Here is a 15,351-nt window from a genome sequence, read left to right as displayed (position 1 = left end):
AATGTCTACTGGAGAAAAAGCTATGGGATAAAGATGCTGAACTGATATTTTAGAAAATAAAGCTCTATGTCTTCTGGAATCAATGGCTTATGCTTTCTCTCTAGTCAATGTACTGAATTCTTTAGGGACTATTGGCAGATGGAGAGGTTTTCTTATTGTTATTTAATGTACTAATTGACACATGGTTTACAAATCCTTTAATTCTCCTGAGGCTACCAAATAGTAATTTTAAATTTGTGTATATATATTTGGATTGACTGTTGTAGCTTAGTTTGGTATTGCATGAAAATGATAGAAAATAATCAGTTGTCAAGCTACCTTGTCTTTTCTTACCTAGCAGTGGGCTGTAGTTTACAGTGAGATACTTTAATTATCATGCTAGGCTCTGTTTTAGGTCAGAGAAAGTGATATTTAGACACAAAGGCATCAATATATAATATACTTATTCTCCACTAGGTTGTTTGTTATAGTAGTGACATTTTTCTTTCCTGCCAGTTTTCTCATAGAGTGGGAAGGGTTTAGGATTTTCAATAGTCCTATCTGTGCTTGAATTCTAGTTTGCTATTTTCAACAAGTATTTCCAGCAAGTATTTTCACTTCCGTGAGCCTTGGGTTAGTTCTTTATCTTTAAAATGTGGATATGGTTTTGTGAGAATTAGTGATTATGTATAACAAGAATTTAGCATAGCTCATGGAATTCAATAAATGATGCTAGCCTCTCATTGTCTTGTTATTTAGTCTTTGAAATTACTTGTATTGAGTTATTTGTGTATTGCTTGGTTGACCGGTGACTAGTGAGTTGTTGATAATAAAGGAACTTGTCTTGGTTGTCTCCAGTAGCCACTTGGAATTTCTGTGGTTAGCAAAAATTATCTATCATTCCATCATTAGTGCTATTACCATAAAAAGGAAATAAAAGTTTTATCTATTGTACAGCCACTGCTATTCATGAAAAATGACTTTCACTTTTCTCAGTATGGTTTTAAGCTTGATTTCTTTGTAGTGTCACCTTTGATTTCTTTGGCAGTGTCACCTGTATACAGCTATTAAAAAATTGGGAAAAACCCAGTCAAGTGATGATTATCAGGAAAGTTCATTAAAAACTTTTTAATCTATGGACCTACTATCTATGGCTTCTACTTTCTGTTTATGTGCGAATGTTAAAATTAGTCTGCAGTAGGTCAGGGAGATAGGTGAAAGGGCTTGTAAGTTCATGCTTTGCATGCTGGAGTCTCAGGTTTGACTCCTTGCACCACATGGTCTCCTGAGCTCCACTGGGAGTAACCTTAAAACAATAACCTGAGAGTAATCCAGCAGCATGGTTGTAGCCCCAAAATAAAACAAAAGTTGATCTGCAGTAAAATAATTTTTTTGTATGCGTGGACAGTTTTGGTGAAAGTTAACAGCAAAATTTTTTATCGTTCCTTCAGTAGTGGTTTGCTATTCCTACACAAGTACCACGTCAACCCCAACCTCTACCCCTGTTCCAAGTGGCAGCATAGCAACGGTTAAGTCTCCAAGACCTGCCAGTCCTGCCTCCAATGTAGTTGTCTTACCAAGTGGAAGTACTGTTTATGTCAAAAGTAAGTGATATTCTCAGTGTTATCAGGGCCGTCTTGATTAAAATGCTGCAGTGTCTTGGCTCTGATTAGATTTGCCTTACCTGATTAAATCATTGGTTCACTGGCTATTAGTAGTAGTTAGCGTTAGAAGGTACTAAAGAAATCTTTTCTTTACATGTGATTAGGTATATATTCCTTTTAATCAGGTCTTGGGTTTGAGTTGTTTCCTGCAGAACCTGCCTTGAACAGTACTATCCTTCACATATTCACTTATTTTGATTATCATAATAGAAATATGAACAGAAATGGAAGGAATTGTGTCTGTGTTGATATATTCATTGCTTTACTAATTGTAATCTTAGAAGTGTTTTCTGAAGTATTTCATATAACACATCCTCTGTTAGGTTCAGTGAAGCATTTTCAATAGTTCATCTTTAGATATGTAGTTGACTAACTTTTTGAAGTCTATTTCAGTTATTAACCTCTGATTCTACACTGTGAAATCTACTCTTGATGTCCAGTTCAGTTTTATTTCGTAGGGTCTTTTATGACTATTGTTTTGCTTTTGTTATCAGCTGGAGATTATTAATAGTTGGTTTTTAATCATTAATATTTCAGTGTAACTATAAACTTGCTTCCTTTGTAATTTTAGTGAAGGAATTTTCTGTTTTAGGCCAGAATGATTTTAGCTCATCAGTCTTGTTTGAATTAGAATCTAAAAACTGAATATGTAAGGGAGTTATTTTATTTCCAATTCCATGAGTCATACTGTATAGTTTTTAAATATCTGCTCTCTAAAGGTTTCCTGTTTATGTTGCAAAGTTTTGTGTTTCTCACTTTACTTTTTAAAAGTTGGCAAAAACAGTTGAGTCTTTGTACATAAAGAAAAAACTAAGACTGTGACTTAATTGCTAGCTATTTCTGTAGATTTAGTAGGTGTTCTATTAAAGTAATTAATAGAAACTTATTTACTGAATTTTTAAAAAACATTGAAATTGAGTCTTAAGTATTACATAATGGTTTGAAATACAGGAAATTTGTTGCTATTCTCAGAAGTTATACATATAACATTAGTTTGCTTTATAAGCATTCCTTTACTGAACATGAGAGGCACTGTATGTACCAAAAGAAAAAACATAGTAAGACATAGTCATTGCCCTTGGGAAATAACCTTAATAAGAGATGTTCAGAGTAACAGTCTCATTCCCCTGGGGTAAGTGATCCTGAAGAGAATAAACACAATGTTTAATAAACTCAGAGAATGTTCAGATTCACTTTGCTTAATTAAGAGAAAGAAGGTGACCTTCACTGAGAGATAGATGACATCTAGTATGATAACTGCAGAATGGTGAAGTAGTTACTGATAGGAGGAGATATTTTCCAAGGAAATAGCAAGTCCAGTTTGATAGAATGTGACTGATGACTGGAGAATTGACAGTAGACTTGTATGTCAGGACATATAGGATTGGATGGAACAGTATATTGTATTCTTGGGTGATATAGGGGAATTAATAGAGTAATGATTTTATGTCTTATAGGGAGATAACTACTAAAAGACGTGAGACAGGTTACTAGTATGATTATATGTATATATGTATATATGTATATGTATATGTATATATTATTTTGATAACTGAATGGTGGATAAAATGGAGAGATAAAGTGGAGAGAGTAGATGAATGGACATATTTTAAGAAGTTGTTATTGAAATACAGGCAGGAAGTAAGAAAGCATAACATGTTGGATTAATGAAAGGGAAAAAGGCATTTAGAGATAAGTTCTATTTAGATAGTAGATAGAACTTACCATCTGATAGGCATGACTACCAAGGGAGAGTTCTAGGGTGACTGATGACACAAAGATTTTGAAATAAGGTGCAAGGTTAAATTGGTGTATATATGTGTATGTATATATATGTATTTATATACATATATGCATGTGTATATGGTAATATTGTCATTGGTTTATAGGTGTTAGCTGTTCGGATGAAGATGAAAAACCCAGAAAACGAAGGAGAACAAACTCTTCTAGTTCCTCTCCTGTTGTCTTAAAGGAAGTTCCAAAAGCTGTTGTTCCTGTCTCAAAGACGATCACTGTGCCTGTGAGTGGCAGTCCCAAGATGAGCAACATCATGCAAAGCATTGCCAACTCCTTACCACCCCACATGTCTCCTGTCAAAATAACCTTCACCAAACCATCAACACAGACCACAAACACAACAACACAAAAGGTATGTGATAGAGGGAGTCCCTGCCTGCCAGTTGCTGTTTTCATCTTGTTTAGTCAGATCTAATAAACATGCACTGAGTGCTTACTATGTGCTTGGCATTATGCTGGGAATGTTCACATCTCTTATTTCAGTTATACATAAAACTGAGAATAGGTATTACTTTACTTTTAGTAGGTCAAGCTCAGAAGTATTAAATGAGTTGCCTTTTAAAAGGATACAAATATACTTTTAAGACTTTCCTTTTTATTTCATAGTTGGGGATAATTGTAAATATAAAAGATATAGTACACCTCTGTTTGGATAAGTTTACTCGGTTTTTGCTATAGACGTTCTCTGATATTTCACAGAAGAAACTAAGGAAACAATAAGTGAATATTTTTTTTAACTTGTATACTGGCATTACTTCATTCTTAAACTTTTCTTTCAGTATGTTAAATTCATTAACATTTTGATTTTATGTTATTAGAATTAAATGTTAATCCTCTAACTTCCAGTACTAATCTGGTTGCTGGTGGTTATCGGAACTTGTATTGCCTATATTTTGGGAACTCTCATTGCTGTCATTTGATCTTTCTAACTTTCTGATTTTATTTACTCATTTTTGGGAGCATATTCTGTAGTAGTTTCTTGGGTGAAGGTTAGGTAAAAAGGACATTTTGTTTTTGTTTTTGGGCCACACCCAGCAGCATTCAGGCTTTACTACTGGCTCTGTCCTCAGAAATTACTTCTGGCAGTCTCAGGACCATATGAGATGATGATCATTGAACCTGGGTTGACTATGTGCAACACAAACGCCCTACCCATTATGCTATCACTTCGTTCCAAAGGGACATTTTTTAATGGGTTGAAATATTCTTATTCTATGTTCTCATTTTTGCGTAGATAAAGTATTCTGGGTTAGAAGTCATTGGCCCTAGAAATTTTAAGATACTGATATCTGAGCTTCTGACTTCAAGGATTGCTTTTGGGAAATTGAATGGCATTTTACTTGATATAATGTTTTCCTTTTTTGACAACTCTTAGTAACTTTCAGAATTCTGAAATTTCAAGGTAATTTTCCTTGTTTGTGTGTTGGGGTGTGTTGACTTTCACCATTAAATTGCACATTCAACTATCCTTTACTATCATGCCTTGTAATTCTGAAAAAATTCTTGAATTATTTGACTTTCCTTTTTTCTCCCTTTTGGAATCACCTATTACTCAGTTTTTTGCATTATCTGGATTTGAACCTTTGGTTTTTGAACCTCTTATTATTTTTTTTTTTCCTTTCTCTCTTTTGGGCCACTTGTCAGTGCTCAGGGCTTACTCATGGCTCTGTGCTTAGGTGTCACTTCTATTGGACTCAGAGGACCATATGAGATGTTGGGAATTGAACTTGGGTCAGCCACATGCAAGGCAAATGCTTCACTAGCTGTACTATCTCTCTGGCCCAAAATGATTTTTTGAAACTTTTATTATATCCATTTTTTAAATATGTGTGTGGGTTTCTTTTTTTATTTTTTTTTTTTTTTTTAAATTTTTATTTTTAATTATGAGAACAAGGGTGCAAAGTAAGAGGACAAGGTAAAGTTACAGTGGAAGGACAATCACCCATAACATAATTCTCAGAAGTCCCCTTGCTGATATATTAACTTTGAAATTTCAGCCAAAGAACATTAAGATAAATAACACAGAATCCATGTACAATTACTTTGTCCCTCAAGTCCCCAGATTGTAATACATTATAATATTTCTTAACAGTACACAAGGCAATCTAAAGCCATAAAACTTACGTAACTCCTTAAACATTACAGGCATAGTATTTTCTTACATTTCCATATACATGCATATTAGCTTAAGTTAACCTCAAATTTTAAGTGAGTTCTTTTTTAAGGATTAGAGTTAAAGGAGCACAGTAAGAATGGTGTTAGAGTGGCAATTGTTGTTTGCATAGGCTCACCAAAATATGAGGAACATGGAAAGAAATAACCTTGGCCTAAGTACAAAGAGACCAGACCCCTGAAGTTTCCTGGCACAAGACCAAGTCTAGGCTCCAAGCAAGCTAGATCGTCCAATCCAATACATTGTCTGTAGTGCCAACACACTTTTATTTTTCACACAGTCTCTGTTGTTGGTATCATGTTTCTGTATTAAAGATCCTGGAATCTGCATATCTTACATTGAAGTCAGGACGTGGAGCATCCTCTCCTTTCACCTCACAATCAAAGGGCAATGCAGGGAGCCCTGTCCTGTAAGCCGGTCGTTGTTGTTGTTAAGTCTTCTCAGTGTTAAGGGAAGTCTCTTTTGAGCAGGTCGAAGTCTGAGCAGTGTAGGTCTTCCATGGTAGAGGATTGCTTCCAAGTGATGTTATAGACCAGCCTGGATGTTTCGTGGATGGCTTTCCTGGTTCAGGGGAGAATGGAATATGCCCTTTCTTCTGACGTCTGTGCCAGGTCGTTATGTCAATGTTCAGGGTGTAAGGTCCCTTTGCACTACAAGGTTTGTGTGTTCTAATCTCTATTAGATAGGATCTTATTTGTATTTATACTATTTTCCCATTTTAATGTGCCTATGCAAATAAGAAGCAATGCCACATGGTGTTATTGGCGCGTATGGGGGCCATAAGAACAATTACAATGATTCCATTGACATGATTCAATCATCTTTTTTTATTATAATGTTTATTTATTTTGGTTTGGGGGCCAATAACCAGTGGTGTGCAGGACTTATTCCTGGCACTGTGCTCAGGAATTACTCCTGGTGGGGTTGGTTGGTCTGGGAACCATATGTAGAGGCAGATATTGAATCTGGTTGGCCGCAGCTAGGCAAGTGCCCTAACGACCTAAAGTGTAGTGTTTAAAACTCTGATTTTGGAAATAAACTGTGGATTCCAGTCCTAGTTTTTACCAAGTTTCAAGCTATATGGCTATAAGAAAGCTAAATACTAGACTTGAGTTTTCTCATTTGGAAAATAGTTAGCATACCTTTTATTTTGAATATAGATAAATAAGATAATAAGTAAAACAATTAGAATAAAACCTAGTACATAGTAAATGCTCTGAAAATTTTTATTTATACTAGTTCTATGAATTTATCTTTACTTTTAAGACTTGAAATTTTTAGGGACTTTCTTCTCTAAAGTTTCTTTTCTTAAACAACATCCTTTTTTCCTTTGTGAAATGATCTCTCATGATATTTATATTTTTAAATGGTTTCCTATATATTTCTAACCTGTGAATTCTTTTAAAGTAACTTGTTTTTGTCACTTCATTTCAGTGTTTCCTTAAATGCTTTCTGTCTGTTTATGTCTGAAAATGGCACTCAGGCTGGCAGAAAGCTTTGAATGTATAATGGTCATGTTGGCTGGTGACTTTTGTGGTTGACCTAACTGGATTATTTGGTTGAGACACACCCACTACCCATCCACCTCTACCTTTACCATTTTCACTCTGAGTAGGGCTTTTTCTTGTACTGGTTTGATTTCTTAGGGAAGAATCAGTACGTCTTTTGCTGAAAATAGGAACTAACTTGAACAGTATTTTAGGAATATATTAAAGGAGAGGACTAGATAATTTTACCATTCAATTTATAGACATTCCTTAACCTCTTTATTTTAGCATAATAACATCCACAATTCTCAATCTGATGTCATCAGATTCCCTTCCAGTCAGTCTCTCTCAGAGATTAAATTTGTAGTCTTCATGGAGGGGATAATGGGAATCTAAATGTTTCTTAAATGGTTTTTCAACCCATTTTTCTTCCTCTTGTTCACTTTTAACTCCCACTTCAGAAGTATTTGGATCTCTGAATTACTTTTCCATGCATTTACCCTTTCTGGGGGTTCTCTGACACAAGTTATTGTATTTTCTGTTGTTCATTTTACCATCTGTGTTTCTACTTTCTTGAGTATGCTGGTTGATATGCTCTTGACTGTAAGAGTAAACTATGCTCTTGACTGTTCTTTTCCAGTTTCCTAAAGCTTTAATTTGTGTGTTCTTTTCATTTTGAATTAAATAATTTATATGCCATTTTCCCTTTAAAATAAATTCCTCAGGGAGGGAGGAGGGAAAAAAAAATCTCTCATACTCTTTTACTGGGATTTGGGGACAGGAGTTGGGGTAAATTTTTGTGTTTAATGTCCATTTATTTAAACTATTAAGTCTTCAGGCCCATAGATTTTATTGGAGTGTGTGTGTATGTGTGTGTGTCATTATCCAGTGGTATGTGAGGGCTCTGGCATGGTTCACAGGGTTTGAACCCAGGGCATTTCTAAGCAAAAATGGCCCGCCATAATAATTTTTATAGAACCTCCTTGAGTTTCCTGGAAAGATGTTATTATCTAATATATAAAAAGTTATTATTTTCTCAATTTGGGAAGTGATTATAACTGACCCATGGAATGTAATTCTATTGTCAGTTTTAGGAAGAGGCCTTGGTAGAGTGTTATAATCAAAAAAAGTTTTTTGTAGTTTTTTTTGCCTCTGTTGGAACCCCAGTTCTTCAGAGTAATGGGGACAAATAAGTTTTTTAGTTTATCCATCTGTGAGATGACAGTTATGTTAAATTTTATTGTTTGTTTTGGGCCCTATCAACTATACTTAGAATTCGCTTCTGGTTCTTCTGTTCTCAGTTATTACTCCTGGTGATGCTCCAGGAACCATATGTGGTGCCAGGGATTTGAACTAGGGTTGTCTATATGCAACAGAAACATCTTAAATCTTGTACTAATCTTTCTGGCTCAATAATGCCAATCTTAAGAGGTTATTATGAGAAGTAAATGAAATTGAGTATTTTCAAATAAAGTCTGGAAGCAGAATAATAAAAAAATTAGCCTCCTTCACTTATCTTAGAAAAATAGTTTTAATTATTTGTTACTGCAATTTAGCTATTACCGAGAAGTAAGTTGATCATTTAATTGTAGCTTACCTTTTTATAGAAATTGACTATTTTGATAAGTTTTTATGTGTTTCACTGAACATAGGTATTTATTCATTCATTACTTTTTGGGACACATCTGTAATATTAGGGGCTTATTATTTACTCTATGCTCAAGGATTACTCCTGGTAGTCTTGGAAGTCCAGATGTGGTGCCAGGGGTCTAACCTGGGTCAGTTGTGTATAAGATATGCACACTATTCACTGTACTATAACTTTGGCCCACGTATTTGCATTTATATTTGTTGAATTTAAGGTAATTGCTATTTTTTGGAGGGACCATACCCAGCAGTGCTCAGGGTTTATTCCTCGCTCTGCATTTAGGAATTACTCATAGTGGTGCTCAGGAGACTATAAGAGATACAGGGGACTAAACCTGGGTCAGCTGTGTGCCAGGTAAACACCTCAATCACTCTCCTATTGCTCGGGTCCCACTAATATAATCTTTCTGAATAATACTTTGAAAATTTTTTTTTTGCTTGTTTGGCTCTCACCCAGCTGTGCTCAGGGCTTACTCCAGCTATGTGCTCAGGGATTATTCTGGGTGATGCTTGAGATACCCTATGGAATACCAGGGATTGATCTTGGATCAGCTATGTGACAGGCAAGTGCCTTATCTGCAGTACTAACTTCCTGGCCCCTCTGAATAATACTTTTTCCTAAAAGGAGGGCTTGGGTTGATGGTGTTCAGGGACTACTTTAGTAGCTGCTTTCTTTGCCACATGTTAGTAATTTTCTCTTTTCTTTGTTTCGCATCTAGTCTTAAAATTTGACATTTGAGAAAAAGTATAGCAAAATGATAGCTAAAGAGTACCCACTTCTCATTCATCTCCTGTTTATTTTGCTTATAACTGAGGTTAGCATTACATTGTATATTTATTTCTTCTCTCTCCCCCAGACAGCCAACTTGTTAAGAGTGGAATTTTTGTCAAATTCACTTTGTATTTCCTAGTGCTAAAAACAGTGGTTTGAATGTAGTAAGGTGTGCTATTTAATATTTGTTCCAATACTGGCTTTGACATCTTTTTGAGCCTTACATTTCCTTATAAAACAGACTGTAATAGCATTTATTTCCCAGAGTTAATCAGGATAACTAAGTGAGGTGATTTATGGAAAGTAGTTAATCTTATGCATATGATGAGTGCTCAGGAAATGTTACCTACATTGATAGCTTTCAAACATTTTTTACTAGATTTATTTAAAAACTCTTGGGGCCAGAGAGTGAGTATAGAAGACATGTGACTGACTGTGATTTAATTCCCAGTACCACAGATCTGAGCACTGATGTGTATTGCCCAAAAACAAACACTAAAAGAAAAGAAAATATTAACTAGGGGCCAGAAAGATAGCATGGAGGTAGGGCATCTGCCTTGCATGTCGAAGGACAGTGGTTCGAATCCTGGCATCCCATATGATCCCCTGAGCCTGTCAGGAGCGATTTCTGAGCGTAGAGCCAGGAGTAACCTCTGAGCGCTGCCGGGTGTAACCCAAAAACCATAAACCAAAAAAAAAAAAAAAATACTAAAGTTGATGACCTTTAATTAATTGACTTTATCCTATTTACGTATACTTTTTCCTTTTGAATCACTTGCTAATAGATGATTGAGGTTATAATGATTGTCATTTTTGTTCTGAGAGTACTATATATTTTTATGTCTTGAGATTGTAGGCTCAAAACTTTAGATTTGTCCTACTGTGTTTTAAAAAGTAGAAAGCAAAATTTGCATAAAAATAAAACTTATTTCACAAATCTATTAATTCTAATGTTTGGCATATAAAACATACTAATCTTTTACTTAGTGTGTACTCAGTGCCAATAGCTTTAATTGTTTTTTTGGACCAGTGTGGATGTGGGTAATGACTGGTAGATAATTTTGTGGGATTTGTGTTTGCTTCTTGTTTTCCATTTACTGGGTAATTGGATTTTTGGGAAGATATCTGTAAGGCAGTCACCATTATTTTACCTTGGGTTTCTCAATTCTATATAAGTCACTTTTAATAATTATTTGAGGTAAAGTGTTTACATTGAGTATAATTGTTTGTGATTTAGTGGAGTTACTTGATTCAAATTCAAATAGGTTGTATATTTTTAGGGTAGACAAATTGCCACCTGTGTTAATGTGGTGCCTTCATATTAAGTATAACAATTGTACAGCACTTATATAAACAAAGCAACAGAATATAGCTTTATGCTTTCATGTGCTTGATTGATATTTTTCATTTTATCCTTAGGGTGCAAGTCCCAGCACTCTTAAGGCGTTTTTGTGAGTGCTAGAAGGTCAGTAATTTGAATTATGGCCTGAATAAACACTGTTTGATTCACTTGGTTTTAAAATCCCTTTATTTCCCCTATTGTAATAAGTGACTTTAAAGTATAGTAAATTTTCTTCAAGGTAAATCTCTTAATTATGGATAAATTTTTTAGATGAAAAGTACATTTATGGACTAATATTTTAAAACACAATAATTGTTTCTGTAACCCAAGACATGCTTTTAAAGACCCTATCTTTATTTCACTGAAATTTTGTTGTCTTAATGTTAGACACCAATATGCACACTAGTTCTGAAATGGCAAATACTCAACACAAGTGTTACTACTTCTCCCCATGACAGTCATGGCTAATTAACTATGGCATACTTTTCTGCCTTAGTAAATCTTCATCTGTACTGCAGAGTCCTTTTAAACACTGTAGTCCAGAAAGCAGTTTGGAATTGACACATTTGAAACCTAATTACCACTCTAATTGATTTGGCTATGGTAATACTTCTGAGTTCCTTGGAATCTCAGGAATATCAGAATTTGTGAAAATGGTTATTTTTAAATGAACCAAAAATAGTATACTAAATTATGTACATTGGTTTCATCTGTAAAGATTTTACTGACAGCCTTTAAACATTTATTAAGCAGTAACAATCAGCTACTAATCAGTACTGTTTATTGACCAATGTATATTGACCACCTGCTATGTGCCTAGCACTGTTAGATGCTTCACATCATCTCATTTAATTCTTGTAATTGTTTGTAAGGTAGGTATTATCCCCATTTTATAGATAAAAATTGGAGCATAAAGATTTTAATTTGTTCAGGGACCTGTTAGTCAATAGCATAAATAGGATCTAAGCTCTGTTTCATTTTACTTAAGTTTAAATTCTGTTTCATTTGACTTAAATTTTTGGTCTTTTTATCTAATTGTTTTACTTCTCAGTTTATATAATGGTTGGGTTTTCTTTTTCTTTTTCTTCTTTTTTTTTTTTTTTGATTTGAGCCACACCTGGTGACACTCAGGGTTTACTCCTGGCTATGCGCTCAGAAATCAATCCTGGCTTGGGGGACCACATGGGATGCCTGGGGATCAAACTGCAGTCCTTCCTGGGTCAGCCACATGCAAGGCAGACTCCCTATTGCTACGCTATTGCTCTGGCCCCTGGGTTTTTATTTTCTTTCTTTTTTCTTTCTTTCTTTCTTATTTTTTTTTTTTAAGTCAGTGCCATTTAGGTATTTCCTAACCAAGTCTAAATAGAAATCTGGTGGTTAATTCTGTATATTTATTTGCTGTTTAAGACTTGTGTCTCTCTTGACTCACCAAATAATTAAACTTGTTAAAGTTATGTATATGTGCTTAGAGTTTATGATTTTTCATAACATTGAAAATTTATAATAGTATTATTGTCAAGATTTCTTTGAGACAGATACTGAATTTAAACATATTCAGTAAATCTTGACTAGCTTATTTAAGTTCAGGCTGTTAGGACTAATGCAAAAGAGAAAAAGAGGGGCCTTGCCTTGTATATGACTGAGTTTGATCCCCAGCATCCTGCCAGGAATGATTCCTGAGTGCAGAGTAAGGCCTGACCATCACTGGATGTGGCAAAAAAAAAAAAAGAAAGAAAGAAAGAAAGAAAGAAAAAAAAAGAAGAAAAAATGGAAAAGAATTTCTATCTTAAATTTATATTTTTCAGAATAATTTCCTGTATACATTTGTTGAAAGAGATAAAACACTCATCTCTTTATTATATTCACCCAAGATCAAAACTATGTCAGAGATTTAGGAACAAATTGTGTCTTCAACTATAAAATGGGGATAATATTATTTGTGGCATAGGATTTTTCAGAGAATTAAGTCAATACATATTAGCTTCAGCATATGCTTCTGTTCTGTCTTGGTTATTTCCATACATTAAGTCCTACTATTTCTCAAAATAATCTGCATCCAATGTCTTCTTTTATTTCATTACTAATAGTCCAGTCCGGGCAGCCTCATCAGTCTTACCTAGACTACAGCAATAGTTGCTTTTTATTTTTTTAATTACTCTCATGCTTTCCAGTCGTGCCTCTTACCATCTAGCAGATAGAGTGGTCTTTTAAAATGCAAATCATATTTTGTTGTTTCCCTAATTGAATCATCACATGACTTTCTGTTATATTTAATGTAGAATTCAGTTTGCAGATTTGACCTGACTCTGCTCTCTTTTAGAAAAATTCCTCTTCGCCTATATGCTTTTTTTGCTATTGTTATACTGGCTTTCTTTTTTTAAATATATCCCATGATAGGTCTTTTACTTCATCTTGCTTTTTTCCTCTCTCTCAAATGCTTTCTCCTTTAATCTGCAGGTTTTTTAGTCTAGTTTTTCTAGCCATACTAGCTAATGTTTCTTATTACTAACTTTTTCTTTTTTCCCCTTTCTTCGCTTTTGTGTATCAACCTCTGAACATGTCTTGGTGGTTTTACCTTTTTAACTATGTTTAGAGTCCATTAACTTTTCACTACTTAATCATTTTAGTCATATTGTCTCTGTTTGGTTTGCTGTGAGAGCTCTTCCTATTTTTATTTCTGTGTCCTCTTATACTTCATAACTGATTGATAAAGGAATGTTTTTAAAAATGTTTTAGACTTTAGGTTTGTAGAAAAGTATTAGATTTAGAAAACATTTGATGATATTACAGAGTTATGATATACTCTGTAGTTTCTTTTATTGACATTTTATCTTGAGGCAATAATAATAAATAAAAGTTCATGGTATATCCTGACTTCTTCAGTTTTGACATATTGTCTTTTCTGTTACATTTTTTTTTTAATCATGTCTGCTATATTCCCTTTGGCCATGGAAGTTCCTCACACTTTCTTTGTATTTGATGATCTTAACAGTTTTGAGGAATACTAGTCAAGTATTTTGTAAAATGTCCCGTTATTGGAATATGTCATTTTATTCCATGGTTAAACTTGAGTTCTAAAATTTTGATGGGATAGTTAAGGTTAACTGATAAATGGCATAGAGATAAAGTATCTTTTCTTCATCATCATCATCATATTGTATCATATCATATTATATCATTTCAAGGGTGGTATATACTGTAAGTATGATCTTATGTCTTTCAATCCTTCATTATTCCTCTGACTCTGTCTCCTACAATTGTTATAATTGTAATCTTGCTTGTTAGATCTTGGAAGTTTCTTGAGTATACCAGATTTGTTTCTACCTCAGCAGAAGCTTTTTTGTATTTGTTGTTCCTTGTGCCAGTAGATGCTCTTATTCTAAGTAGCATCATAGTTCATACACCTACTTATTTCTAGCTTCTGTTCATATTTTGTCTTATTAGAGAACTTCATTGATTGAGATATAAAAAGAATCATACACTGCTTCCATAATCCTTTATTTCTTCTCTGTCTTTATCGCTTCTTCCATTTATCTTCACATGGTTTATCTTTTTTGTTTATTTTTTTCTCTTTCTACCAGAAGGTGACTCCTTGAAAATAAAAATCTTGCTTTGTTCATAGATCCCCAGCATCTAGAATCATGCCTGGCACATAGTAGATGCTCAACATATATTTATAAATGATTAATTATCCATATTGCATTCTAGGAAAATTGTGCCATTTTATACTCCCTATGCAGTATATTGAAATTACTTCACTATATATTGTGTAGTATCAAATACTATCTTTAAAGTACTTGATTGGAAAATAATTTAAGTTCATATTGATGATTACTAATAAGAAAAGTTTCATATAGTTTTAGTTTGCAACTTCCTTTTTCATGTTTCATAAGATAATTTTGAATTGTATATAAATTTATCTTGATAAATTACTGGTTATTAGTTACATGTAAATAACGTATTTTTTCTTTCATAGGTTATTATAGTGACCACATCACCAAGTTCAACCTTCGTGCCCAACATTCTCTCCAAATCCCATAACTATGCAGCAGTTACTAAGCTTGTGCCAACATCAGTTATTGCTTCCACAACTCAGAAGCCACCAGTGGTCATAACTGCTTCACAGTCCTCTCTGGTCAGTAGTTGCAGCAGTGGCAGCAGCAGTTCTACGCCATCACCTATTCCTAATACAGTTGCAGTCACAGCTGTGGTATCTTCCACACCATCGGTGGTCATGTCAACAGTAGCACAAGGTAAGTAGTGCAGTGATTCAGGTGAATAGAATTTTAATTATTGATTGATTGATTAGTTTTGGGGCCACACCCAGAGATGCTCAGGGTAACTGCTGGCTCTGCACTCAGAAATTGCCCCTGCAGGCAGGGGGGCCATATGAGATGCCGGGGATTGAACCGGGTTCCTTCCGGGTTGGCCGCATGCAAGGCAAATGCCCTACCGCTCTGCTATCTCTCCGGCCCTGTGAATAGAAATTT

The 15,351-nt window shown here is 34.4% G+C and overlaps 1 protein-coding gene across 2 annotated transcripts in view; it reads left to right on the top strand.

Annotated features, from left to right (window-relative positions):
• Positions 1–15,351, top strand: part of EMSY (EMSY transcriptional repressor, BRCA2 interacting) — a 99,985-nt gene that overhangs the window by 20,051 nt on the left and 64,583 nt on the right. For both annotated transcript variants that reach the window (XM_049780251.1, XM_049780252.1), the window contains 3 exons: positions 1,431–1,583; positions 3,533–3,792; positions 14,838–15,114. In XM_049780251.1, the coding sequence (XP_049636208.1) occupies positions 1,431–1,583; positions 3,533–3,792; positions 14,838–15,114 (690 nt within the window). The remainder of the gene's footprint in view (positions 1–1,430; positions 1,584–3,532; positions 3,793–14,837; positions 15,115–15,351) is intronic.

The sequence above is a fragment of the Suncus etruscus genome, chromosome 9 (genome assembly GCF_024139225.1).
Source record: "Suncus etruscus isolate mSunEtr1 chromosome 9, mSunEtr1.pri.cur, whole genome shotgun sequence".
In the NCBI taxonomy this organism is placed as follows: Eukaryota; Metazoa; Chordata; class Mammalia; order Eulipotyphla; family Soricidae; genus Suncus; species Suncus etruscus.
This window is presented reverse-complemented; position numbering and strand designations above follow the sequence as displayed.